At 41.2% G+C, this 27,105-nt stretch overlaps 1 protein-coding gene across 1 annotated transcript in view; it reads right to left on the minus strand.

The window, feature by feature from the left end:
• Window positions 1-483: 483 nt before the first annotated feature.
• Window positions 484-27,105, minus strand: part of LOC110496374 (voltage-gated potassium channel regulatory subunit KCNG2) — a 33,717-nt gene continuing 7,095 nt past the window's right edge. Inside the window, exons 2-4 of the mRNA XM_021572235.3 lie at window positions 20,022-20,337; window positions 19,259-19,838; window positions 484-1,930 (exon numbers count right to left, since the gene is read on the minus strand). Of these exons, the coding sequence (XP_021427910.1) occupies window positions 1,199-1,930; window positions 19,259-19,838; window positions 20,022-20,215 (1,506 nt within the window). The 5' untranslated portion in view covers window positions 20,216-20,337 and the 3' untranslated portion in view covers window positions 484-1,198. The remainder of the gene's footprint in view (window positions 1,931-19,258; window positions 19,839-20,021; window positions 20,338-27,105) is intronic.

Genomic DNA, 27,105 nt, shown 5'->3' on the forward strand with positions numbered 1-27,105 from the left:
TCTATTTCTACTTAACACACGATTCTCTAGATCTGATCAAGATTGTGTTTTAATTTGTTTCTAATCCCTTTAGTCAGTCTGTTCAGTCCATATTGATTCCCATGGGTTTCCATGATCTAAGCCATACAATTATTCGTCAATAATTTTAAGATGCTTGTTAGATGCAGGGGCGCAACTGTCACTGGGGACGGGGGGACATGTCCCCTCCACATTCTGAAATTCAATTTTGTCCCCCCCCAGTTTTATCATTGGAATGTGATACAAAACAAGGCAATGGTGTGCTTTAGGACCATGCGGACGCCTCCGAGCGGTCGGGTAGGCTGTATGGAGTGTTTATCCAACTGGATAAAAAATAATAATAATTATGTCCCCCCCCACTTCTAAAACCAAAGTTGCGCCCCTGATTAGATTGAACATAACATGTCTGGAGCCAAGGCCATTATTATTCAGAGTAAATTGGAGGAAAACCCCCAGACAGAATCATGGGATCAAATTAATTTAATAAAGTGTAGAATCATACATTGCATCAGCCGAGGTCATGGTTTTCTTACATTTATTAAAATATGCAGATCCTGAGTCTATATAGACGCAAACTAAGCATTCTGAAATATGTAAATGTGTTGTTTATAGTTAAATAATCTTTCTTATTGCACTTATATCTTGTTGCAATATTTCTTATCCTAAATATATACCAAAATTATAATATTTGTAGTGTTTTTTCCCTTAAAATAATAGCTTTAATCATACTGAATATTTGTGAGAGAGAAGGTTTCTCCCCATGCTGTGCTGTAGGGCTATACTCCTGTGTTGTAGGGCTTCTATACTCCTGGGTGAAATGTCCTTTGACCACAGAGAACTTGTGATTTTATAATGTGATCAGCTATACACCAGTAATGTCAGCAAAAAGACTTATGCAGCTGTCTTATAAAATCTTAGAAACTCTTGAACACACTCTGATGGACAGAGCTATGGAGGGTCACAAAATGTTGGAGCTCCTTTTCTTTTTAAGCTTGAAAAAAACTTCACATCCCTGTTTAGATCCTCCAGCTTTAGTACGCGTTTCCCACAGTGCACTGCACACCCACAGGCTTTCACGTTGCACACACACTCAGTCTTGAGTCTGCATGGCCCTCCTCTGTGACGCAAGAGCGATGGACTTCCTGCGTAAAGCAGAGGAGGCGACTTCAGTGATGCCATGTTAACTGTCTGTTTCGGCCGAGTCCTCGCTGTTCTGAGACTTGCTGGAGTCCTGGAAGTCTGGTTTCTGTCTCAGTGTTCTGTTCTGCTCCTCCTTCAGCTCCAGGTAGGACCGAGAGAACGTGTGGAAGATGGAGGTGACGGGGAACGCCATGAGGAGGATCCCACTGAGGATGCTGCTGAGCGCCACCACCTGACCCGGGATGCTACGCGGCACCATGTCCCCGTACCCCACCGTTGTCATGGAGATCACCGCCCACCAGTAGGTGCCGGGGATGCTGGTGAAGTCATACTTGGCGCCCATCTCGCTCTCCGCCAGGAACACCAGCGGGGAGAACAGTGCCATGGCAACACACAGGAACAGGAGGAGCAGGCCGAACTCGCGGGTGCAGCGTCGGACCGTCAGGCCTAAGGTCTGCAGCCCCAGGGAGTGGCGCGCCAGACGCATCACGTAGAAGATCCTCAAGGCCCGGAGTACCCGCAACACCAGGCCCACCTTCTCCAGGTAGTTGTTCCCGCCGCTGGGCTTCTCCCCTCCCTCAGACAGAGAGTCTACGATCACAGTGATGTAATAGGGCAGGATGGCCACCACGTCGATGATGTTGAGGGGCGTCTTCAGGAACACACACTTACTCGGCGTCTGGATGAAGCGCAGCAGGAACTCCAGAGAGAACCAGGCCACACACACAGTCTCCAGGACAAAGATATTGTAGCACCTCTGAGAACACTCACCCTGGAAGACAGAGGAAACATAGTGTTAAGAAAAACTCACAGTAGAAGAGAGTGAACACACAGTGTTAAGGCAAGCAACAATTATATTGCAAGACATTGGTAGGAAACGACAATACATTCACTATTATAAAACATTCTGGATAACTGTTTCCTAATCACACAAGTTGTCAGTTGTTCCTATCCGGCTCGAAGGACCAGTTCAACAGCCACCAGTGGCGTCAGACTCCTCTACACCAGCGGGGGCTCCAGGGGGGGTGAGGGGGTAGATATTTGGGGAGGAGCAATGTTTCGAGGGAGAGCTGGAGAGGGTCTTGGAGCAGCACATAAACCATCTGAACATCCCTGTTAGTTGATTGGGATCATAAGGAAAAGAGACAAGTAACTTTGATCAAAAAGCCTGAAGGATATGTTTTTTTCTTCTTGTGTATTATAAAATAGACAGGCAGTCTGTCAGCAGTACTTAACATGATTTATAAAACTGAGAAGAGAGGCTTTGATGATGTCAGAAATTCCTTCCTTTAATTGGCAAGGCTAAGATGGGCTATACAGTACAATGTATTATATTATTATAAGCTCTGTTTGTAGACTGTCAACTCCTTTAGACAAATCACCCTGGTAGCAATATCTGGTCATACATTCAGAATCTTTGTACCCAAAAAATGAATTACTGGTGTCCAGCCACAATAAATAAAGTCATACAAGTGTGCCATGAGACAGATCCATAGAACTCATGCAGCCACAATGTCAACGGCAACGTGAAGCTGAGGAGAAACCATTGATTCCTTCCCTTTCCTCCCACTCTCTCCAATCTGACTGTTATTAATGCAACTTCATTAAAGGAAATTAATTTCCTTACTGGGATCAGCGGGGACTAAGCTAAAGCCAACCTTGACTACATTATAAATATATTATAAATACTTTAATTTACTTCTGGCATGATGAAATATCCTTACTTCCTGTAGTGTAATCAATTTTCCGTCTGCTCTAAATGGGTCCATAAATATTACATAACTGTATTTACATGTGATTATGAAAATAGACCCAGAAGGAGAATGAGGAGCGAGGTGGGGGTGGAGATGGGGTGTATGTGTAAAGGTTTATACTGTACAAACATCTAGAATATTTCATTTCTATGAAAGAAAGAAGCCAAGCTGTCGGCCTCTCCTTTTATTGCACTCTCGCTCTGGGGAACCTAGCTACGCTTCATCAACATGTTTAGGAAGAAGTGAGCATGAAATAATGTCTTAATTACTTTTGCCAACTTTTAGTAACTTTCCTCCAGTTAGTACATCCTTCCGTTCCATCATAGTCTCCTCAATTACTCCTTAAATGTGATTAGGGAACACGTGTTTTTGACCAGCGGTTGAGCTCTAACCTGTTAGAGAATCATCACTTATGAATAAGATGCTAGAGGTGCTTAAAAAAACAACCAAGATAATATTCATCTTAAAAACCACTCCAGTGTATCCTTGGAGACATAGTGGAGTGAGGAGGGAATGTACAAACCAGGCTGGGTGACTTTTAGCCTCTCATTATTCCAGTAAATATACTTTAATCAAAGCAAAGCTGTATCTGAAAGGCTTGAAAGGCAAAAGGCAGCACAGAAATCAGCATTCAAAAATATAAACCAGAGCAACATAAACCTTTCTTCCATGTTTACTAATCCAAACAACATGCAACTGCTTCACTATGCTTGGTTATTCACAGAGCACAACAATAAACCCACGGGGCCCAGACGTCATTTCTACATCTAGTTTTGATTTACATTTGGTTGAGTTACCAACTAACATGAATTCAACGTGAAATCAACAAAAGATGTCACCATGTCATTGGATTTAGGCTAAAAAAATTGTTTTTTTATTTAATAGGAAAATCCCTTGATGACTTTGCAAATCTAATCAGTTTTCCACTTTGATTCAATGTCATCACATTTATTTTTTTGTTGAAATTACGTGGAACAACGTTGAATCAACCAATTTTTCCCCCAGAGGGAAGTGTGTATGTGTGCATAAGTGCTTGCAAGTGTGTGTGCATGTAAAATAAATGCACAATTTGGCCAGTTGTTGTTGTACTAATGTCCTTTGATGGGTTGAGTCAATAAGTATTCAACCCCTTTGTTATGTCAAGGCTAAATAAGGAGGAAGGAAACCACTCAGTTACAGAGTGGAATGGCTGTGATAGGAGAAAACTGATGATGGATTAACAACATTTAAGTATGTCATTGTAGATACTCCACAATACTGAGTGAAAAGAAGGAAGCCTGTACAGAATAAAAATATTCCAAAACATGCACCCTGTAAAATTGCTAAAAATGTGGCAAAGATTTGAACTTTATGTCCTGAATAGAAAGTGTTATGCTTGGGGCAAATCAACACAACACATCACTGAGTACCACTGTTCATATTTTCAAGCTTGGTGGGTACTGCATCATGTTATGGGTATGCTTGTCATCGGCAAGGACTAGGGATAAAAATAAACGGAATAGAGCTAAGCACAGGCTAAATCCTAGAGAAAAACCTGGTTCAGTCCGATTTCCAAAAGAGACAAATTCACCTTTCAGCAGGACAATAACCTTACACAAGGCCAATTCTACACTAGAGTTGCTTACCAAGACGATATTGAAAGACTTGAAAATGGCTGTGGAAAGACAAGCAATGATCAACAACCAACTTGACAGAGCTTGAAGAATTTTCAATAGAATAATGTGCAAATATTGTAAAATCCAGGTGTGCAAAGCTCTTAGAGATTTACCGAGAAAGACTCACAGCTGTAATCGCTGCCAAAGGTGATTCTAACATGTATTAACTCAGGGGTGTGAATACTTATGTAAATTATATATTTATGCATTTAATTTAATACATTTGTAAAAATGTTTAAAAAATAAATTGTATCACTTTTCAATTCAGGCTGTAACACAACAAAATGTGGAGTACTGTAAGTCAAGTGGTATGAATACTTTCTGAAGGCCCTGTACATGGCTACAGTGGATCAAATGAACACACACACAATCATCAGATTCAGCAAACACGCTACTCTGACCATATCAGAGCTCCAGACAGGTGTGTAGCAGCCATGTCGCGTGTTTACTAAACAATGTGGCCAATCACCACAGGAGGAGGACGACCTCTGGTCCCCAAGGTGTGTGTAGAATGTGGTAGATAATCATCTGTTAGTTGTTTCATCGAATGGTTGTTAGAGCTATTGTACATTCTCTGTGTGAAGGAGTAGCCTTCCCTGTCATTTCTATAAATGTATTTATTGTGTGTTTATATAGCTAGGATCCTAAAATGCCAATTCATTATCACATGTTAATTGATCTTTTCCAATCAGCTCAACCTAACCCACTGAGCACACCACGTATTTCAACGTGGATAATATTTGGTGGAGACGTTGATTAATGATTACAACCTATATTCACCCACTCAAAAAGACAGCCAAAAGTCAGTTGAATTTCCAGTGTGTTATCACTATGCTTTCAACCATGAAAAAGCACAACCAAAAAAACAATGTCTAATTTTCGGTTTAGTTGTCATCCAAATATCTATCACTGCTCTTTCAACCATTTAAAAACGCACCATAAAGTACATAGTGCAAGTGATCAATGGCATTCCATATTTTCTGCAGATTATAACAGCACTTGTGAAGATCTCCACAGACCTGCGATGACCTATGCATGCTATCCTGAACATGCACGCTTTATATGATTACATAAGTAGAAATGTATAGTTACAGTAACCTCAATGTGGCCATTTTAAGGTTGAATGTTACACTCGTTTGAAAGATAGGCTATTTACGTATTACAAAAGCAATACTGAATTTTGTTTGGTTGACAATGCAACCAAATATCTACATTTAAAGGAGATGTGCCTACTGCTTGGATAGTTCCATCTGAGACACTGGCTTAATCCTATTCTTTAACTTTTATTTTTGTTGGAGTTGGAGATGTGAATTCAACATATCATTTGTTAACTTGACAACAAGTTAATAGACTATTTATGGTATTTCAAAAGTGATTCATATGTCCATCTCAACCAAAAATTGAAGTTATACATTAGGACTAGATCAAATCAAACTTGAAATGCGCTTTAAATAATGTTTTATTTGATTTAGTCCTATTCTTTCACTTTCATTTTTGGTTGAGGTAAAGACGTGAATCCAACATATCAATTATACATTTCTAGACAGACTGAAATTAAAGCCAGACTAAGTCCGTGGCACAGATGGAACTATCCAAGCAGAAGATGAATCTCCTTCAAATATTGATATTTGGTTGCTTTGACAACCAAACAATTAAACATGGCTAAATATCATACAATTTCAAATCAACCAGAGCTTGAAATCATAGGTCTATTTTATTATTATGGGTTAAATTAAAACAATAGCTGTGTTATATAGGTCTATATAGCATCATTGATGGTATATGAGTGAAAGTATGGCTACGTTTCATTTGCTCTGTTTAACCTACCCTTTGGAATGACTTTGATAGCAACAGTGAATCTATTTCATTTTTAAATGGAGATCTATTAACAATCATTCTCACAATAGCACATTGGTAATAGTTAGTGATAGTATTATAGCTAAGCAGGGCTGGGCTTCATTAAAACCCTGGATGGGAGACCAAATGGTAGCCATAGATCGATCAAATCTCCAGTAGGTGGTGCTGCTCAGCCTATTGTTGTTTTTCCTGATGGTGGATATACTGGTGAAGACCTGACATTGGTTTAAAAGGTACAAATTCAACATCTTTTTCTACAAGGTTTCTCTGTTGAAATTGAGTTACCATGATTACATAATCATGTGATGGAAATCTCACCCTCAAAACAATAGTTTAGACTTTTTTCAAATCCAACATATTTTCCCCTTAGATTCCACATCACAATACTTTGACAAATTACATTGAAACCATGTTGATTAAACACGTTTTTGCCCAGTGGGATGTCCCTTTAATTGTCAGCTGACTGCTTGCAAGCTTTGCTAATTATCAAATTGCACACACCTGTGGCCTCCTCCCTCAAGCACTGCAGTTTCTTTGAAAGGGAAATGGTGTTCAGTGTGTGAAGGTTACTGCTGGTATGTCATGCAAGTTAATAAAAATAACTTATTTATTATAAAATGATCATCTCCTTCTCATCAATGTGAGAGGGCACTGGCCAGCTATCTCACATTCAGTGAACAGGAGCCTGCACCTTGTGATTCTGAAGGCTGTTGTGGTTTAATGTTTAGATGTTAAAGGTGCTACACATAGGATATTTTACATTTTTGCATTGTAATTTCTGGAAATGTCCATAATATACAGCACCAATCAAAAGTTTGGACACACCTACTCAGAGACAGTTTTGATGTCTTTACAATTATTCTACAATGTAGAAAATAGAAGAAAAAAAATTAAGAAAAACCCTTGAATGAGTAGGTGTGTCCAAACCTTTGACAGTTACTGTATATTTGTTGATAACGATAGTGATTCACAGTATTACTTCCCCACCAGTGTTGTGATTGGCTGTGATATTCACCTATTGATTTCTACCACCGGAGCAGCAACTGTTGTCAAAATGGGAAAGCTGTTCTGAATTTGTGGCTGTATTATCTAGCGGAAATTGCTCTGTCATTTCCTGGTTGCTTAAATTCTACACTGTTTGCTCAATTTCAGATTGTGGGCTGACACACCGGATTTGTAGACTGCATTGTACTCAGCACTCTATTGTCCCTCTAATCAAACACTTCATGAGAGCCTATGAGCTCATGTTGCGCAACGTTTCAATAGGTGTGAGAAAACAGAGGGATGGCCTCTACTAAAAATAGGCGGCTCAGTTTTATATAGGATAGGCCTACTATATTTGTTTCTCAACTTTCCTAATATTAAGCACATTGCTTATATTTACAACAGGAGTATAGCCTACCTGGCTGGCATGAGAATAAACCACAGGAAAAAGCATCCTCCATTCACTATTTAAGTGCATAGATCACATGTATTTTCCCCGCTGACAGGTGCATGATAATGGTCCATTCTAAAACAAAACAAATTTCACAAATTTACTAAATAATATATGTAAAGTCAAGATTAAATCAAGAATAGTCTGATGGCTGACAATATTATCCTCTCACTTGTGAATTATATATTATTACGTGAATTATGCCCAGCATAAGAAACAAAGTATTTATTTGTGTGACTTTTTCTAATCATATTCGCACACCTCATGTAGCCTAGCCCATAGGCCTATAGGTTTTAATATGGTTTGTATTACAACTAAAGTGGCCAAATTACTTCTTAAAATGAAGCACATTAACCCGCTTTACAAGGGGTGTAGAGCCTAACTGGCATACATAAGCAGCGTGTGAGTTTCAAGTTTGGGGAAGATAATTTTCACCATAAAAAAAGCACCTTTATAATAAAAGCATAATTGCATTTGCGATTACTTTTGATTAAGGTGTTTTCCGCTAATGGAACATTTGCGCTTATAGCCTACTACCATGTGCGCATCGCTGGGCTTATAATGTGAAGAAATAGCCTAATAGTTTATCAACATTTTAAGATAAACATTCTAATCTGTTGCATCAGCCACATTGTGTAAAAAAGTTTTCGGGATGCTAGTGGTTGTATTAATTTGGGTGCATTGCGGACACACAAAGGGGATGTGCCGTGAAATTCTAGGCATTATCAAGTCCTTGTCAAATTGTGAATGAGTGACTGATGTAGTGTGTGCAGCCTGCACAGAAAACAAAGCAGAGCTCATGCCTTTCAAGCAACTATTTTCAAATCATCATTGGTCACATCATGCAACGTATTAAAAATCAAAACAATGTTAGTAGAACAACTAAAGTAAAATGAATAACTCTATATAAAGCATATAGGATTGACCTATTTCTTTGTTAACCGCTCAACACAGAATAGCCGTATGTGAGCACTCCCTCAAATCGCTTGGAGAAAATATCCTTTCTATTTTATTCCGCTTTCCTCAATTGTATTCTTCATACTATCAAATAATGTCACGGAATTCTAAGCAAATCTTGTCTGCTAAATGAACTAGTGTAGCCCACAGCCGTTTGGCATAGCCAGATCAGGACCTAACATAGGGGCAACTCATAATATGCTATTCTGTTCTTCTGAAATAGACTACATTATCATGCTTCTTTAGACCTGTCTAATATCAATAATGGATTTATTGTGAAGGTGTAGGCTATATTACCTGGATTTATTATAGATAGGGATGTTTCAAAGGTCGGCATCAGGGGCTTGTAGGCTGCGTGTGGAAGCCAGGAGATGCTAAATGTGTTTATGTTAATTAACGGTCAATTACCGTGAGACAGTTATTTGCTTGACAATTACCGTCTGGCAAAACTTCATGACCACCACAGCCCTAACCAACACACATCTGTTTTTCTAACTACCTGGACCTACCATTCGGTTTTGAAGTATCGAAACCAAACCATATGATTTGAATGAAAAGGTGACTAAGAATCGCTCATCATTTCAAATAGGCTACATGAATGTACTAAACAGCATATAAACACTAAATAAGTCAAGAGCCAGACAGGTAGCCTAATTAAATACGCTATACTATTTAAATTATTTCAAGGTTTTAGTCTACAAAGAAATATATTTTGAAGCATTTGTGAGTGTGACACACTAGGCTGGCAGAGACATTAAGCACTCAGCATTTAAACAACATTTCATTGTATTAAATCATTATAGTCTATAAATTGCACATATAGGCTGTGACTTGCTTAACATTAAATACCATTTTTTTTTAAATGCCTTATTAGGCTCAGTCTTCAGTGTCTTTGAATACATTTTTAGAAACACGAGTTTGACCAGAGTCTGTGGCTTCAGGCTCATGCGATGGTGCCTGGAGAGCAGGTCAGCAGTGGAGAATATTCTCTCCACACTTGCAGAGCTACTGGGATGCTAAACACTCTTCGGACTACTCTTGCCAGGCTGGGCAGGATGCATCGTTTTTTTTTATTTTTCTGGAGGTGAGCCCAAAAGATCTGAGGTAAAATAACCTGATCAAAATAGAAAGCTCCTTGAAAGAGGAAATATGCCAGGACTATTGGGCCAAAATCTATGATGGCCTATTGTATAAGAGGTCAGATCTTTGTTCATAAATACTTTGCTACAATGATACATTTAGCTAGCTACCCACCTCATTCCTTTCTGTTAGCATGTGCACGTAGTAAGTACACTATCCTGCCTTCGGGATATGTGTCTTTTCAGATTCCACAATGATTCTTTAGTCACCACACTTCGTCTCTTGCTCTTGGTCCTCCTCATATTGGTAAGTCACCTTGATTTGTCACCTGTGTGTTTTAGTAGTTTCTTTATGAAAAGATTTAGGATACTTGGTGACAGTAGCTAAAGCAAGGTGCTATAGCAGCACACAAGTAGACTACAGATGCATGCTGGGCCGGGCATGCCCTGAGCTCGTGAAGTGAGCGCTACTGGAGTGAAATTGGAGCGGACCAGAAGGCCAAAGCTCAAAATTTTGGGAAACTCGCTCCACACTCCAGTCAAATTGGGCAGGATCCAGCTCCACTCCGCTCACATACTCTGACACCTGGTAGAAAATGTATCATTTCAATAAGCATTTTTCCACGTCTGGCCATGCTTTCCACCTGGCTACCCCTACCCTGGCCAACATCTCAGCACCCCCTGCTGCCAATGACTGGAACGAATTGTAGAAATCTCTGAAGCTGGAGTCTTATATCTCCCTCTCTAATTTTAAACATCAGCTGTCTGAGCAGCTTACCGATCACTGTACACAGCCAATCTGTAAATAGCACACCCGACTACCTCATCCCCATATTTTTACTTACCCTCTTGCTTTTTTGCACCCCAGTATCTCTACTTGCACATCATCATCTGCACATCTATCACTCCAGTATTAATTTTACATTGTAATTATTTTCGCCTCTAGAACCTATTTATTGCCTACCTCCCTACTCTTCTACATTTGCACACACTGTACATAGATTTGTCTATTTTTATTTTATTTTGTGTTATTGACTGTATAGTCGTGGCCAAAAGTTTTGAGAATGACACAAATATTCATTTCCACAAAGTTTTCTGCTTCACTGTCTTTAGATATTTTTGTCAGATGTTACTATGGAATACTGAAGTATAATTACAAGCATTTCATAAGTGTCAAAGGCTTTTATTGACAATTACATTAAGTTGATGCAGAGTCAATATTTGACCCTTCTTTTTCAAGACCTCTGCAATCCACCTTGGCATGCTGTCAATTAACTTCTGGGCCACATCCTGACTGTCAGAATTTGTGGGTTTTTGTTTGTCCACCCGCCTCTTGATGATTGACCACAAGTTCTCAATGGGATTAAGGTCTGGGGAGTTTCCTGGACATGGACCAAAAATATCGATGTTTTGTTCCCCGAGCCACTTAGTTACCACTTTTGCCTTATGGCAAGGTGCTCCATCATGCTGGAAAAGGCATTGTTTGTCACCAAACTGTTCCTGGATGGTTGGGAGAAGTTGCTCTTCGGGGATGTGTTGGTACCATTCTTTATTCATGGCTGTGTTCTTAGGCACAATTGTGAGTGAGCCCACTCCCTTGGCTGAGAAGCACACATGAATGGTCTCAGGATGCTTTACTGTTGGCATGACACAGGACTGATGGTAGCGCTCACCTCGTCTTCTCCGGACAAGCTTTTTTCCGGATGCCCCAAACCATCAGAAAGGGGATTCATCAGAGAAAATAACTTTATCCCAGTCCTCAGCAGTCCAATCCCTGTACCGTTTGCAGAATAACAGTCTGTCCCTGATGTTTTTCCTGGAGAGAAGTGACTTGTTTGCTGCCCTTCTTGACACCAGGCCATCCTCCAAAAGTCTTCGCCTCACTGTGCATGCAGATGCACTCACACCTGCCTGCTGCCATTCCTGAGCAAGCGCTGTACTGCTGGTGCCCCGCAGCTAAATCAACTTTAGGGAGATGGTCCTGGCGCTTGCTGGACTTTCTTGGGCGCCCTGAAGCCTTCTTCACAACAATTGCACCGCTCTCCTTAAAGTTCTTGATGATCTGATAAATGGTTGATTTAGGTGCAATCTTACTGGTAGCAATATCCTTTCCTGTGAAGCCCTTTTTGTGCAAAGCAATGATGACGGCAATTGTTTCCTTGAAGGTAACCATGATTGACAGAGGAAGATCAATGATTCCAAGCACCACCCTCCTTTTGAAGCTTCCAGTCTGTTATTCAAACTCAGTCAGCATGACAGAGTGATCTCCAGCCTTGTCCTCGTCAACACTCACACCTGTGTTAATGAGAGAATCACTGACATGATGTCAGCTGGTCTTTTGTGGCAGGGCTGAAATGCAGTGGAAATGTTTTGGGGGATTCAGTTCATTAGCATGGCAAAGAGGGACTTTGCAATTAATTGCAATTCATCTGATCACTCTTCATAACATTCTGGAGTATATACAAACTGAGGCAGCAGACTTGTGAAAATGAATGTGTCATTCTTAAAAGCTTTTGGCTATGACTGTACATTTGATTATGTGTAACCCTGTGTTGTTTTTGTCGCACTGCTTTGCTTTATCTTGGCCAGGTCACAGTTGTAAATGAGAACATGTTCTCAACTGGCCTACCTAGTTAAATAAAGCTGCCTAAGGAGGCAGTAGGGGCACTCAACTCACAGAGATGCTGTTCGAGACAGCAGGAGATCCAGAGGATCAAGGTGCAGCCTGCCAGCCATGCTGTGTGTGTACGTGTGAGAGAAAGTGCTTGAGGCTAGATGGCCTCAGGATCCTGGTGTATGATCAGAGCAGAGTGATGGTAGCTGTCTCATTCCTCTCCAAAGGGTGTGTGCGTGCGTGTTTATGTGGAAGCCTTGTCTTGGATGATTTTGTTTTTGGCAAAGCGTTCCCCATATGATGACTAACACACTAATCCAATACAATGACTGAGGAACAGACTTTCTCCACAGTAGGACATTTCTTTAGGCTTTCGAAGTCATTGATATTTTTCATTTGAGTGAGAGAAGTGTAATCTCCCACATTAAATGATCTATTTCCCTGGCTTCTTTTCCAGTTATTTAAAATGTGTATTATGTTTCTTAAATGTATTTGTTTCTCACTAGACTGAAATAACTCACTGGAATAATTCCCATAATTCACGCTGGCAATCAATTACATTACAGCAGACGTACGCTGGCCTCAACCCAGGCGGTCTTGTTGCCTGTCAAGAGAGACTCTTGGGGAATTTCAATGCTGCAGAATTATTTTGGTATGTGTGCCTCGACACAATCCTGTCTCGGAGCTCTACGGACAATTCCGTCAACCTCATGGCTTGGTTTTTGCTCTGACATGCACTGTCAACTGTGGGTCCTTATATAGACAGGTGTGTGCCTTTCCAAATCATGTCCAACCAATTGAATTTACCACAGGTGGACTCCAATCAAGTTGTAGAAACATCTCAAGGATGATCAATGGAAACAGGATGCAGCTGAGCTCCATTGAGTCTCATAGCAAAGGGTCTGAATACTTATGTAATTAAGGTATTTCTGTTTTTATTTGTTTTTTTATAAACTGTCATTATTGATCATATTGTGTGTAGATCGATGAGGACCATTTTTTATTTAATCCATTTTAGAATAAGGCTGTAACGTAACAAAATGTGGAAAGTCAAGGGGTCTGACTACTTTCAGAATGCACTGTATTATCAGAGAGAAGAAAATGGATAAAACAAGTTCTACATTTCCACAGACGTTTACAGGGGGAGAAATAAGCCATTTTGACATTGAGGTGTGAAAAGACTGAAATTGACACAAACTCAGAGGACACACTACTTAGAGCAGCGTTTCCCAAACCCGGTCCTGGGACCCCAAGGGGTGCACGTTTTGGTTTTTGCCCTAGCACGACACAGCTGATTCAAATAATCAAAGCTTGATGATGAGTTGGTTATCTGAATCAGCTGTGTAGTGCTAGGGCAAAAACCAAAACGTGCACCCCTTGGGGTCCCAGGACCGGGTTTGGGAAACACTCTACTCTGAGGACACACACACACACACACTTGAATCCTCTATTCATCCAGATAGAGGCAATAAGCACACCCATAAAACTCTACATGTGTGTACGTGCAGCTGTTATGTGGGCCTGAATCACTGAGCTGTATCAGAACAGACAAGCTAAGTGCTGTCCATCACCAACACCACCTTGGCTTTGTCCTCTGATGCTTTTACAAAAACCACAACTTTTTTTCAGTTTTAATGGATCCACAACTGCACACAGTCAAAGGGATATGACGGTTAGAGTCTAACTGAGTCTGGAAGACAAGGGTTGCCAGAACATCTCTGTGCAGGTGAGACAAGCCTGCGGACGGAGGAACAACAAGCTAAATGCATAATCAGAATGTAACATTTAACATGGTTGAGGACACCAACTCTTACTGTAAGACGACAAAATGTATTAGATTATTATCCTGCTGGTCTAGTTCGTTCGTGAGTTTAGCCTATAGCTGAAACATATCATGATAAACTGCATCTGAATCTACACTGAGAAATAATTAACACAACATGCAACAATTTCAATAGGTTTACAGAGTTACAGTTCATAAGGAAATCAACGAATAAAAATACATAGATTATGGCCTAATTTATTTATTTCACATGACTGAGAATACAAATATGCATCTGTTGGTCACAGATACTGTACCTTTAAAAAAAATGTAGGGGAGTTGATCAGAAAACCAGTCAGTATCTGGTGTGACCACCATTTGCCTCATGCAGTGTGACACATTTCCTTCGCATAGAGTTGGTCAGGCTGTTGATTGTGGCCTGGAATGTTATCCCACTCCTCTTCAATGGCTGTGCGAAGTTGCTGGATATTGTCTGGAAATTGAACACTTTGTCATACACGTCGATACAGAGCATCCCAAACATGCTTAATGGGCGGCATGTCTGGTGAGTATGCAGGCCGTGGAAAATCTGGGATATTTTCAGCTTCCAGGATATGTGACAAGATCCTTGAGATATGGGGTTGTGCATTATTATGCTGAAACATGAGATGATGGCGGCTGATGAATGGCACGACAATGGGCCTCAGGATCTCGTCACAGTATCTCTGTGCATTCAAATTGCCATCGATAAAATTACATTGTATTTGTTGTCCGTAGCTTATGCCTGCCCATACCATAACCCCACTGCCACCGTAGGGCACTCTATTCACAACGTTGACATCAGCAAATCGCTCACCCACACGATGCCATACATAGTGGTCTGCCATCTGCCTGGTACATTTGAAACCGGGATTCATCTGTGAAGAGCACACCTATCCAGCGTGTCAGTGGCCATTGAAGGTGAGAACAACACCCAACTGAAATCAGGTCAAGACCATTGAGAGGACGACGAGCACGCAGATAAGCTTCCCTGAGAAGGTTTATGACAGTATGTGTAGAAATCCTTCAGTTGTGCAAATCCACAGTTTCATCAGCTATGTGGGTAGCTGGTTTCAGATGATTCCACAGCTGAAGAATCTGTATGTGGAGGTCCTGGGCTAGTGTGCTTACACGTGGTCTGCAGTTGTGAGGCTGGTTGGATGTACTGCCAAATTCTCTAAAATTACATTGGAGGCGGCTTATGGTAGAGAAGTGAACATTTAATTATCTGGCAACAGCTCCGGTGGGCATTCCTGCAGTCAGCATGCCAATTGCACACGCCCTCAAAACTTGAGACATCTGTGGCATTGTGTTGTGTGACAAAACTGCACCTTTTACAGTGGCCTTTTATTGTCCCCAGCACAAGGTGCACTTGTGTAATGAGCATGCTGTTTAATTAGCTTCTTGATATGCCACTCCTGTCAGGTGGATGGATTATCTTCGCAAAGGAGTAATGCTCACTAACAGGGATGTAAACAAATTTGTTCACAAAATGAGAGAAATCAGCTTTTTGTGCGTATGGCACATTTCTGGGATCTTTTATTTCAGCTCATGAAACATGGGAACAACACTTCACATGTTGCGTTTATATTTTTGTTCAGCATACACCTCAATAAAGACAGCGTCCTAGGGATTTCATTCAATTTACATCCATAGTGGCTAGATCTATGCTGATCACCATCAAAGCCTCCCGTTAATGAATATTAGCTCAACTAACGGAGGAGGATGGTGGGCGGACTCCATTCAAACAGCTCAGGTTATTAGCTCTTACTAATGAAGATAGTTGATTTGGATTTCTCTGAAGTGTTTAGTCACAATATTGCTCTGCCTAACATTAACACATACAAAAATACAGCCCGTAGCGTAACCTACAACGTGGGTCTAGACAACCCTCCTTAACCTTCAAACATGGACATGAGAATAAACAGAGAACATTCCATAGATACTGCTCCCTATCAACAAGTACAGAGTATTCTTGGCCGTTTGTCAAGTCTCTCTCATTATAACACAGCATTTGTATATATCCTTGCCTGACCTTTGTCTCCCTCAATCACTTACAGTATTTACTCTTTTAAAGCTCAGCCAGTAACCTCACCTAATAGGAGATGAGCGCTTCAAGAGAAGGTATTGTTTGGGGAGTTAGCTCGCTAACACCAACCCTCCTTGTAGCTAGCTCGCTAACCCTCCTTGTAGCTTGCTTGTTAACCCTCCTTGCACTCTGATTTCCACTTTGAAGATACAGCACATCCTCAGCCCCCTCACCCCCTCTCCACCCTCCTCTCACCCCGACGCAGAGGTCTCTTTGGTAGCGGGAGAAGCCTGTGGAGGTTCTCTTTAAATCTTTCTAAAGCTTTATTGATGTCATTCAGGAGGTTGACTGTGTTGCCCCACAAAGACACTCCAGCAGGAACACTGAGGTCTCAGAGGCACAACTACTAGACATGAAACACCCAGAAGAAGAAGATAATATAATTACTTATCTCGGTCAGTGAAATTGGTGCAGTAACATTAGGTGGCCACTGGCCAAGTTCTAAGCCCTATGGGACCCCTGAGGACCACAAGAGGACAACCTCTGGCTTAATGTACTGATTATTAATCTACAGTGCCTTCAGAAAGTATTCATACCCCTTGACCCCTTGTCACACACACACACACACACACACACACACACACACACACACACACACACACACACACACACACACACACACACACAGTGAAAGTGGAATTATGTTTTTAGAAATGTTTACAAAATAAGTAAAAATTAAAAGCTGAAATGTCTTCAGTCAATAAATATTCAACCCCTTCGCAATGGCAAGCCTAAATAAAGTTCAGGAGTAAAAAAGTGCTTAACAAGTCACATAGAGTACCACAGTATGTGTCATAATACCCATAATACCTAGTGGTCAAGCAGAGAAATGGTTCTAATTGTTTTTACACCATACATTTTTCCCATAGTGGATTTTAGAAACACTTCAAATAAGGGCTGTGTTTCATGTACATCTCTTTCGGACAAGGTGACTTTTAAAATCAATATATTTGCCTGTATTTAGCCCCCAAAATAAAATACTAATTAGCTGCTACTGTGGATATCATATAGAACTACAAATGCCATGATCTGGACGACACTGCCGAATAGAGGTAAAGTCTGGATTAACTAACTAAATGTAGTATTGAATAAATTGGCTAAATTTACACAATACCTGTTAGTAAAGGTGTTAGCTAAAGATGATGTGCAGAAGCTTCCAGGGATTTGTAGTCCTGCATGATGTATACTCTGATGCTAATTAGCATTTTCGAATTGAGCCAAATATATTGATGATAGTCATCTTGTTGGAGAGAGATTTACACGGTTATCAAAATATCACGCCAGGGTAAGCCTACACAAACCACAGCCCTTATTTGAAGTATTCCTAAAATCCCCTATGGGAAAAATGACTGGTGGAAAAACCATTGGAACCATTTCCCTGTTTGACCGCTAGATTTTATGGGTATTATGACACGTCCACTGTGGAGCTTTATAAGTTGCATGGACTCACTCTGTGTTCTTTTTTTATTGACTACCTCGTCTCTGTACCCCACACGTACAATTGTCTGTCCCTCGGTCGAGCAGTGAATTTCAAACACATTCAACAACAAAGACCAGGGAGGTTTTCCAATGCCTCACAAAGAAGGCCACCTATTGGTAGATTAAAAATAATTTAAGCAGACATTGAATATCCCTTTGAGCATGGTGAAGTTATTACTAACACTTCAATATACCCAGTCACTAAAAAGGAAACCACTCAGGGATATCAACCTTGACGCCAATGGTGACTTTAAAACGGTTCGAGTTAATGGCTGTGACAGGAGAAACTGAGGAGGGATCGACAACATTGTAGTTACTCCAATATACTAAACTAATTGACAGAGTGAAAAGAAGGAAGCCTGTACAGAATAGAAATATTCCAAAACATGCATCCTGTTTGCAATAAGGCACTAAAGTAAAACTACAAAAAAAATTGGTCTAAGAAATGAACTTCATGTCCTAAGTACAAAGCGTTATGTTTGGAGCAAATCCAACACAACACATTATGTTATGGGCGTGCTTGTCATCGGCAAAGACTATGACTATGACGGTTTTTATGATAAAAATAAACGGAATGGAGCTAAGCACAGGCAAAATCCTATAGGAAAACCTGGTTCAGTCTGGAGTTGCTTACCAAGATGACATTGAATGTTCCCGAGTGGCCTAGTTACAGTTGACTTAAAATTAGTTTGAAAATCTACGGCAAAACTTGAAAATGGCTGTCTAGCAATGATCAACAAACAACTTCACAGAGCTTAAAGAATTGTTAAAGAATGTGCAAATGTTGTACAATCCAGGTGTGCAAAGCTCTTAAAGGCTTACCAAGAAAGTTTCACAGCTTTAATCACTGCCAAAGGGGATTCTAACATGCATTGACTTAGGGGTGTGAATACTTATGCAAACGAGAGATTTCCGTATTTCATTTTCAATACAATTGCTAATATTTCAGTCTGTAACAACAAAATATGGAATAGGTCTGAATACTTTCTGAAGGCACTGTATATTCTATGTTCATTATTCCTTTACTGCCTGAATAAGAGCAATACGAGAGTGCCTTAACAGCAGCAGCAGTGATCTGTCAAATGGAATAATCTGGTATTAATGTGATTGGAGTTGTAGCGTGGCAGTCGTCCCTGACAACATCCCTGAGCCATCACATTACCTCTGTGAAGATTAGTTACTATAAGGGGGAAGACTCGCCATGTGGAGGTTGTCCCTCAAACATCATCCTACTAAGAGCAGGATGTAGATGTGGATGTGCTCAAAGTTTCCAGCTCTGTAACTTGGTTAGGTCAAACTCCTGGTCCTATGTATAACCCACCCGAGTGTGACCCAAAAGTAAAACCCTGTGAGTAGGGAGTAAACAGGAAGTGAACTCACCCTCTCCTCCTCCTCCCGGAGGTCGGGCATGGTACTGATGCAGAGCGTTACTGCGGTGATGGCCACAAACACCACCGACAAGAAGGCAAAGATCTTTCCAGGTAGTCCAGATTGAGGGTTCTCCACCATGTCGTGCAGCCTGCGCATACACCCCGCCATGCGGCTCTCCTCCTCCCCCCCTCCCTCCCCGGCGTGCCCCTGCCCATCCTCACAGCTCTGGGGGGTCAGGGTTGAGGTGAGCTCTGCCTCCTCCATCCTCAGCTGCTCCTTGAGCTCCTCCTGCCTGATGCGTAGCTTTCGGAGGCAGCACCACTCCAGCCTGGTGTCCTCCACGCCCCAGTAGACCAGCTCCTCCTGGAAGGACAGGGCACACATCTCCCTCAGCAGCCGCAGCCGCCCTGCCGCTAGGAACGTCACGATAGTGCGGAACGCAGATGGGCTGCGGTCAAAGAAGTACTCCTGGCACCCGTCATCGTAGTCATCACACACCTCCATGATCTCGTCCAATGAGCTACAGCCCCTCAGCCGGCCCAGCCGCGTCAGAGGGAACTCCTCCAGAACGGACCAGGGGATACGGTACCTGGTGAGAGGAAAACACACAATGTTACCGCTGAAATACTCTTCAAGTTATAATGCTCTTGAGCAGCAGCAAGACCAATGCCTGGATTATTTGCCTTTTAAATCTTGCACCCAAAGACTTCTGATTATGGACTATTGATTATTGAGATGAACACAGCAACTCTTGACTCTGTTGGTATTGTACCTGATACCGCCCACGTTAATGACGGCTGATAGGTCATTTTCCTCCTGCCCCTCATTGGGCCTCCGCAGCAGCCGTTGCCGCTTGAAGAACACACCCTTCTTAGTTACCACCTCCTGCTGGTTCTCAATGGGGAAGTGGAAGGGAGTGAACTCTTTCTCCGTGCTGCCCGCTAGGAAGGCCACCTCCTGGTACATCCCTGCTGCTCCTCTGGGTGACCCAGGGGGTCCTGGTCGGGAGGCGATGGGTGGGGAGTGGGGGGGTTCACTGACCGACTGGGTTGGCAGGGACCTCACCCATCCAGGAGCAGGGTTGGGCTCTATGGAAACAAAGCAGATGAAAGAAAGTTTAGACATAGAAATGACTTCCACTGGTTTATAGGGATGAATTACTTCAGAATCTCAGGATGAACCAAGTCACTCTTCAGGCTCCTTTTTTTCCCCCTTTCTCTCGTCACACCAACAAGTTTTGCATCAGCAGGAACCCCGATGCAGAGAGGAATTCGTTAAGTTGTTGTGGTATTTAACGCATCGCTGAGGGCCTAAATGAGATGTTTCTCTTTAAAGGATTGTTTATCAAGGTTCACTAAATTAAAATAAATACAGAGCAATTAGCTGTGGAATGTCGACAAAGACAAGAACAAACTGTTTGGATATACTTGGTAAAACTTCCCGTGATTAATCTTTCACGGGCCATTGACTTTGTTTAGGACAACAGATAAAGTGCAATTAATTCTGCAGCAATAATATCTTGGTTTAATCTTCTTATTCCAACATAGATTTTTATATCAGCACAGCCACAGCTTCAGCTGATGAAACAAACTCCTAAAATGTGGCACTTTCCAATGGCACCTTCCAGTCTTACGACTGACAGAATGCAGCTCTGCGTAGCGAGGGTTAAATGATTCATACAAAGCCAAATTAGATCACAGTGAACTACTGTCAGCCACAAAACTCCTCTTCATGATGCAGCATCACACTAAAACTTTAATCGGTTTCGTTCACGAGAATGTTCTGAACCTCAAAACAGGACACATTGTGACTGTCGGTGAATAAGAGGAAAACTTTACAAACTCTTCCAAAATCTTTTGAGAAACTCATATATACACACCTATATATATATATACATATATACATATACATATACATATATATATATATAAATACACACACACCATACAGTTGAAGTCAGAAGTTTACATACACCTTAGACAAACACATTTAAACTCAGTTTCACAATTCCTGACATTTAATCCTAGTAAAAATTCACTGTTTTAGGTCAGTTAGGATCACCACTTTATTTTAAGAATGTGAAATGTCAGAATAATAGTAGAGAGAATGACTTATTTCAGGTTATATTTCTTTCATCATATTCCCAGTGGATCAGAAGTTTACATACACTCAATTAGTATTTGGTAGCATTGCCATTACATTGTTTAACTTGGGTCAAACGTTTCAGGTAACCTTCCACAAGCTTCCCACAATAAGTTGGGTGAATTTTGGCCCATTCCTCCTGACAGAGCTGGTGTAACTGAGTCAGATTTGTAGGCCTCCTTGCTCGCGCACGCTTTTTCAGTTCTGCCCACAAATGTTCTATTGGATTGAGGTCAGGGCTTTGTGAAGGCCACTCCAATACCTTGACTTTGTTGTCCTTAAGCCATTTTGACACAACTTTGGAAGTATGCTTGGGGTCATTGTCCATTTGGAAGATCCATTAGCGACCCATTAACTTCCTGACTGATGTCTTGAGATGTTGCTTCAATATATCCACATAATTTCCCTGCCTCATGTTGCCATCTATTTTGTGAAGTGCACCAGTCCCTCCTGCAGCAAAACACCCACACATCACGATGCTGCCACCCCCGTGCTTCACGGTTGGGATGTTGATCTTCGGCTTGCAAGCCTCCCCCTTTTCCCTCCAAACAAAACAGTGGTCATTATGGCCAAACAATTCTATTTTTGTTTCATCAGACCAGAGGACATTTATACAAAAAGTACGATCGTTGTCCCTATGTGCAGTTGCAAACCGTATTCTGGCTTTTTTATGGTGGTTTTGGAGCAGTGGCTTCTTCCTTGCTGAGCGGCCTTTCAGGTTATGCCGATATAGGACTAGTTTTACTGTGTACCTGTTTCCTCCAGCATCTTCACAAGGTCCTTTGCTGTTATTCTGGGATTGATTTGCACTTTTCGCACCAAAGTACGTTCATCTCTAGGAGACAGACGGCGTCTCCTTCCTGAGCGGTATGACGGCTGCGTGGTCCCATGGTGCTTATACTTGCGTACTATTGTCTGTACAGATGAACATGGTGCCTTCAGGCGTTTGGAAATTGCTCCCAAGGATGAACCAGACCTGTGGAGGTCTACCATTTTTCTGAGGTCTTTCTTTTGATTTTCCCATGATGTCAAGCAAAGAGGCACTGAGTTTGAAGGTAGGCCTCGAAATACATCCACAGGTGCACCTCCAATTGACTCAAATTATGTAAATTAGCCTGTCAGAAGCTTCTAAAGCTATGATATAATTTTCTGGAATTTTCCAAGTTGTTTAAAGGCACAGTCAACTTAGTGAATGTAAACATCTGACCCACTGGAATTGTGATACACTGAATTATAAGTGAAATAATCTGTCTGTAAACAATTGTTGGAAACATTACTTGTGTCATGCACAAAGTAGATGTCCTAACCGACTTGCCAAAACTATAGTTTGTTAACAAGACATTTGTGGTGGTTGAAAAACTAGTTTTAATGACTCCAACCTAAGTGTATGTAAACTTTCGACTTCAACTGTATACATACACATATACACACACACACACACACACACACACACACACACACACACACACACACACACACACACACACACACACACACACACACACACACACACACACACACACACACACACACACACACACACACACACACACACACACACACACACACACGTACATACATACATACATACATACATTACCGTTCAAAAGTTTGGGGTCTGTGTTCTTTTGCCCATCTTAATCTTTTCTGTCTGAGATATTGCTTTTTCTTTGCAACTTTGCCTAAAAGGCCAACATCCCGGAGTCGCCTCTTCACTGTTGATGTTGACACTGGTGTTTTGCGGGTAATATTTAATTAAGCTGCCAGTCTAATGTCCATTGCTCATGTTTCTAGGCCAAAGCAAGTCTCTCCTTATTGGGGTCCTTTTGTCATGGTTTCTTTGCAGCAATTCGACCATGAATGCCTGATTCACGCAGTCTCTGAACAGTTCATGTTGAAATGTGTCTGCTACTTGAACTCTGAAGCATTTATTTGGGCTGCAATTTCTGTGGATGGTAACTCTAATGAATTTATCCTCTGCAGCAGAGGTAACTCTGGGTCTTCCTTTCCTGTGGCGGTCCTCATGAGAGACAGTTTCATCATAGCGCTTGATGGTTTTTGCGACTGCACTTGAAGAAACTTTAAAAGTTCTTGAAATTTTCCGGATTACCTGACCTTCATGTCTTCAAGTAATGATGGACTGTCATTTTTCTTTGCTTATTTGAGCTGTTCTTGCCATAAAATGGACTTGGTCTTTTACCTTCTGTATACCACCCCTACCTTGTCACAACACAAATGATTGGCTAAAACACATTAAGAAGGAAATAAATTCCACAAATGAACTTTTAACAAGGCACACTTGTTCATTTAAATGCATTCCAGGGGACTTCCTCATGAAGCTGGTTGAGAGAACGTCAAAAGCGTGCAAATCTGCCATCAAGGCAAAAGGTGGCTACTTTGAAGAATCTCAAATATAACATATATTTGAATTTGTTTAACACTTTTTTTGGTCACTACATGATTCCATATGTGTTATTCCATACTTCACTATTGTTCTACAATGTAAAAAAAAATGTCAGTCCCTTCTCCAGCAACTGAAGTAGTGCATTGAAAGCTGCTACACTAATGGCAAAGATGACAACCTAACGAAATAGGGACAAGACTACAAACAGAGAATGATTTGACCTGGACACAATTTACTGCTGTGACAGGACAGACAGAAAGACAGAGGTGCATGGACTGAGAGACAGGGAGAAAGGGAGAGAGAGAGAGAGAGAAACAGAGAGGGAGAGTAAGAGAAACAGAGAGAAAGACAGACACGGTGACAGCATGACAGAATATACGTATTAATGCTGTAATGTGTATGCATGAAAGACAACTGCAGATTTAGAGAGTCCAGAAAAAATCCAGGTTGGGCCAGGAGTATCCATCACCTGCTGATTAAACACAGTGAAACGTGTCAGTGCGCTCCAGTGCCTGGGTGGATTGGCTCAGTAACGCTCCTTTCACACGTACTGATGTGACAACCGAGGGGAAAATAAGCTCCAGATAAAATGTCACATCTTCTGCTGAAGCCTTGTGTGTTCTAATGTATTTACCACATGCTCTTTGTTTTATTTTACAATGGGCAGAAGGGGCACAAAAATGGGAATGGATTCAGGGTCAAGTGCAGATAATTGAGTGTGTTTGTCCAGAGTTGGGTAGGTTACTTTCTAATTCGATACATTTACTCGTTACCTGTCATCATAGTGGTCTCTGACTTGTGGTCAGACTCGCTCATGTGGAACAAACTTACATTTAAGCCTTTTTTCAATGCTGAATTGAATATCATTGACAAAACAGAAAGGTGTCATCATGTATTTTTTTGCAAACATCCTTTCTGAATTTAAAAGTAATCCAAGAAGTAATACTCTCGTTTTTCAAAAGTATCTGTAATCTGCTTACAATATTTTTCCGGGTAATTTAACTGATTACAATGAGTTTTTTTGTAATCAGATTACATGTAACTACATGTAATCAGTTACTCCCAACCCTGCGTATGTCAATAGATTTGCAACATACAAGCAGATGGATAAAAGTATTCTGTGTAGTGTACACAAATGTCATTGGTTAGCAATGTCAGTCAAACTGGCCCCTCCCTCTCTCTCTCTCTTTCTCTGGGGGCTCAGAAAATGACAGGTCCATAAATGCACAGAACACCACCCCTGAGAGGAGGTGGTTATGGACCGTAACATAACACCCAGGAGACCTAAAGACCATGCATTGTCGTCACTTACAGGTATAACATCTTAAATTTGATCACTCTTACTGCTGACAATTTTCCTGCACTGCATGAAATACAGATTAACTCAGTGATTTACATAAATTAACTGAAAACTTGCACTAACACACGGTTATATTAACAGAGTTGCACTTTTCATGTAGCCTACTTTTGTCCAGCTAACAGCCCAACCACCGATCAAGCAACAGTGTGGACTAAATGTTAAAATGTTGTTGCTGCAGGATTATTTTGCAACAACAATATTGGTCAAATTAAGACCCTACATCTTTATAATGGACCATGTATTCATACATATAGGACCGTTGACTAGTAGTCAACATAATAATGAATGCTGAGACAGTAGCCTGGTCCCAGATCTGTTTGTGCTGTCTTGCTAGTTAGACAGATCATCAATCTGAGGGTAGTACAATGCTTGGTCCTACATGCAGGACTACTGACAGATGTGAAACACAAGTTAGTCCTCTGTGACTTTGCACTGGTGGCAAGCTATACGTAGCCTCACTCAGGTAGTGCTCACCAGTTGTGACCGCTGGAGGGACTACACCATCCTTCTCAAAAAGGAGTCCCATGTAGTCTCTATAGTAAGATATTGTATCATAGCAACATGTCTACTCTACATATCCTGCCATACTAGAGTAATTTGGGCTTCCAACTTAATCTGTGATAGTGTCTGTAACAGTGCTCTGACGGTTTGGGGAAGAAGCCAATATCCATATTTGAAGGACTAAACGTTTATCTGCAGAGACAACAGAGAGCTGCTGTGCTGCTCTTTCAGTCATGGCTGTTCTAACATTGTGGAATTGGTTCTTTCCTTCTTAGTGCTGCTGGTGTTTGACTGAACTACTGAAACATGGAAGCATAGTCCTGCTTCACTAACCACTTCCACAAATTCACATTTACCATAAACATTCTGAAAGCCCAAGATGGGGTAATGAAAATTACCATTCTAATGAATTCACTTCAAATAGAAGTTTTCAGGTTATAAAACGTATTTTCTAAAGTCCATCTCTTGCCCCGGGGGGTTATAGAAATGAGTTTGTGTCACTCATTTCCTTGGATGAATGATAATTGTGACCTATTTAGGCAGCCCTTTAGGGTGCATTCGTAAATTCACTCTGGCTATCTACTCCGATTTCATAGCACTCTCGTCTGAGTGTGCCAGAGCGCAGAATAACTGGTGAATTTATGAACGCTCAACACCCGTTGAATATGGCCGGGGTCAGCAAATGTTGGCAAAAAAACATATTGTTGTCAGCAGCACAGTTACAGTCCCCAACGCTCTGGAGAACATGAAAACAGCCTAACCAGCTCTGTTAGGGTGAGTAGAATGGTCAGAGTGAAGTGTTCTCTCATTTGTGTCTGGAAGTAGCTAGCAAGCTAGCCAACATTAGGCAGTTAGCGTGGGTGCTTGACTACTGTTGTGAGGTCAGAACTCTCGGATCAACCCTACTCCTCGGCCAGGGCGTCCAGTGTGCGCTCTGAACGGCCCTATCAAATAACATTTTATTGGTCACATACACATGGCTAGCAGACGTTAATGTGAGTGTAGCAAAATGCTTGTGCTTCTAGTTCCGACAGTGCAGTAATATCTAACAAGTAATCTAACAATTTCCCAACAACTACCTAATACACATAAATCTAAAGGTGTGAATGGGAATATGTACATATAAATATATGGATGAGCGATGGCCGTGCGGCATAGGCAAGATACAACAGATGGTATAAAATACAGTATATACATGTGATATGTGTCACATTCGTCGTATTGATGAGACCAAGGCGCAGCTTGATTTGAATAAATTATTCTTTATTACGAAGAACACTAAACAAACTAACAAAATGTGCCGCTAATAATAGCGAGTGCTGCCATGTGCATCTGTACACATAGACAATAAACGACAAAACCAAAATGGAAAATGGCAACCTAAATAGGATCCCCAATCAGAGACAACGATAAACAGCTGTCTCTGATTGGGAACCAATTCAGATCACC

This window comes from Oncorhynchus mykiss, chromosome 18 (genome assembly GCF_057628025.1).
Source record: "Oncorhynchus mykiss isolate SJ-2025 chromosome 18, ASM5762802v1, whole genome shotgun sequence".
NCBI lineage: Eukaryota > Metazoa > Chordata > Actinopteri > Salmoniformes > Salmonidae > Oncorhynchus > Oncorhynchus mykiss.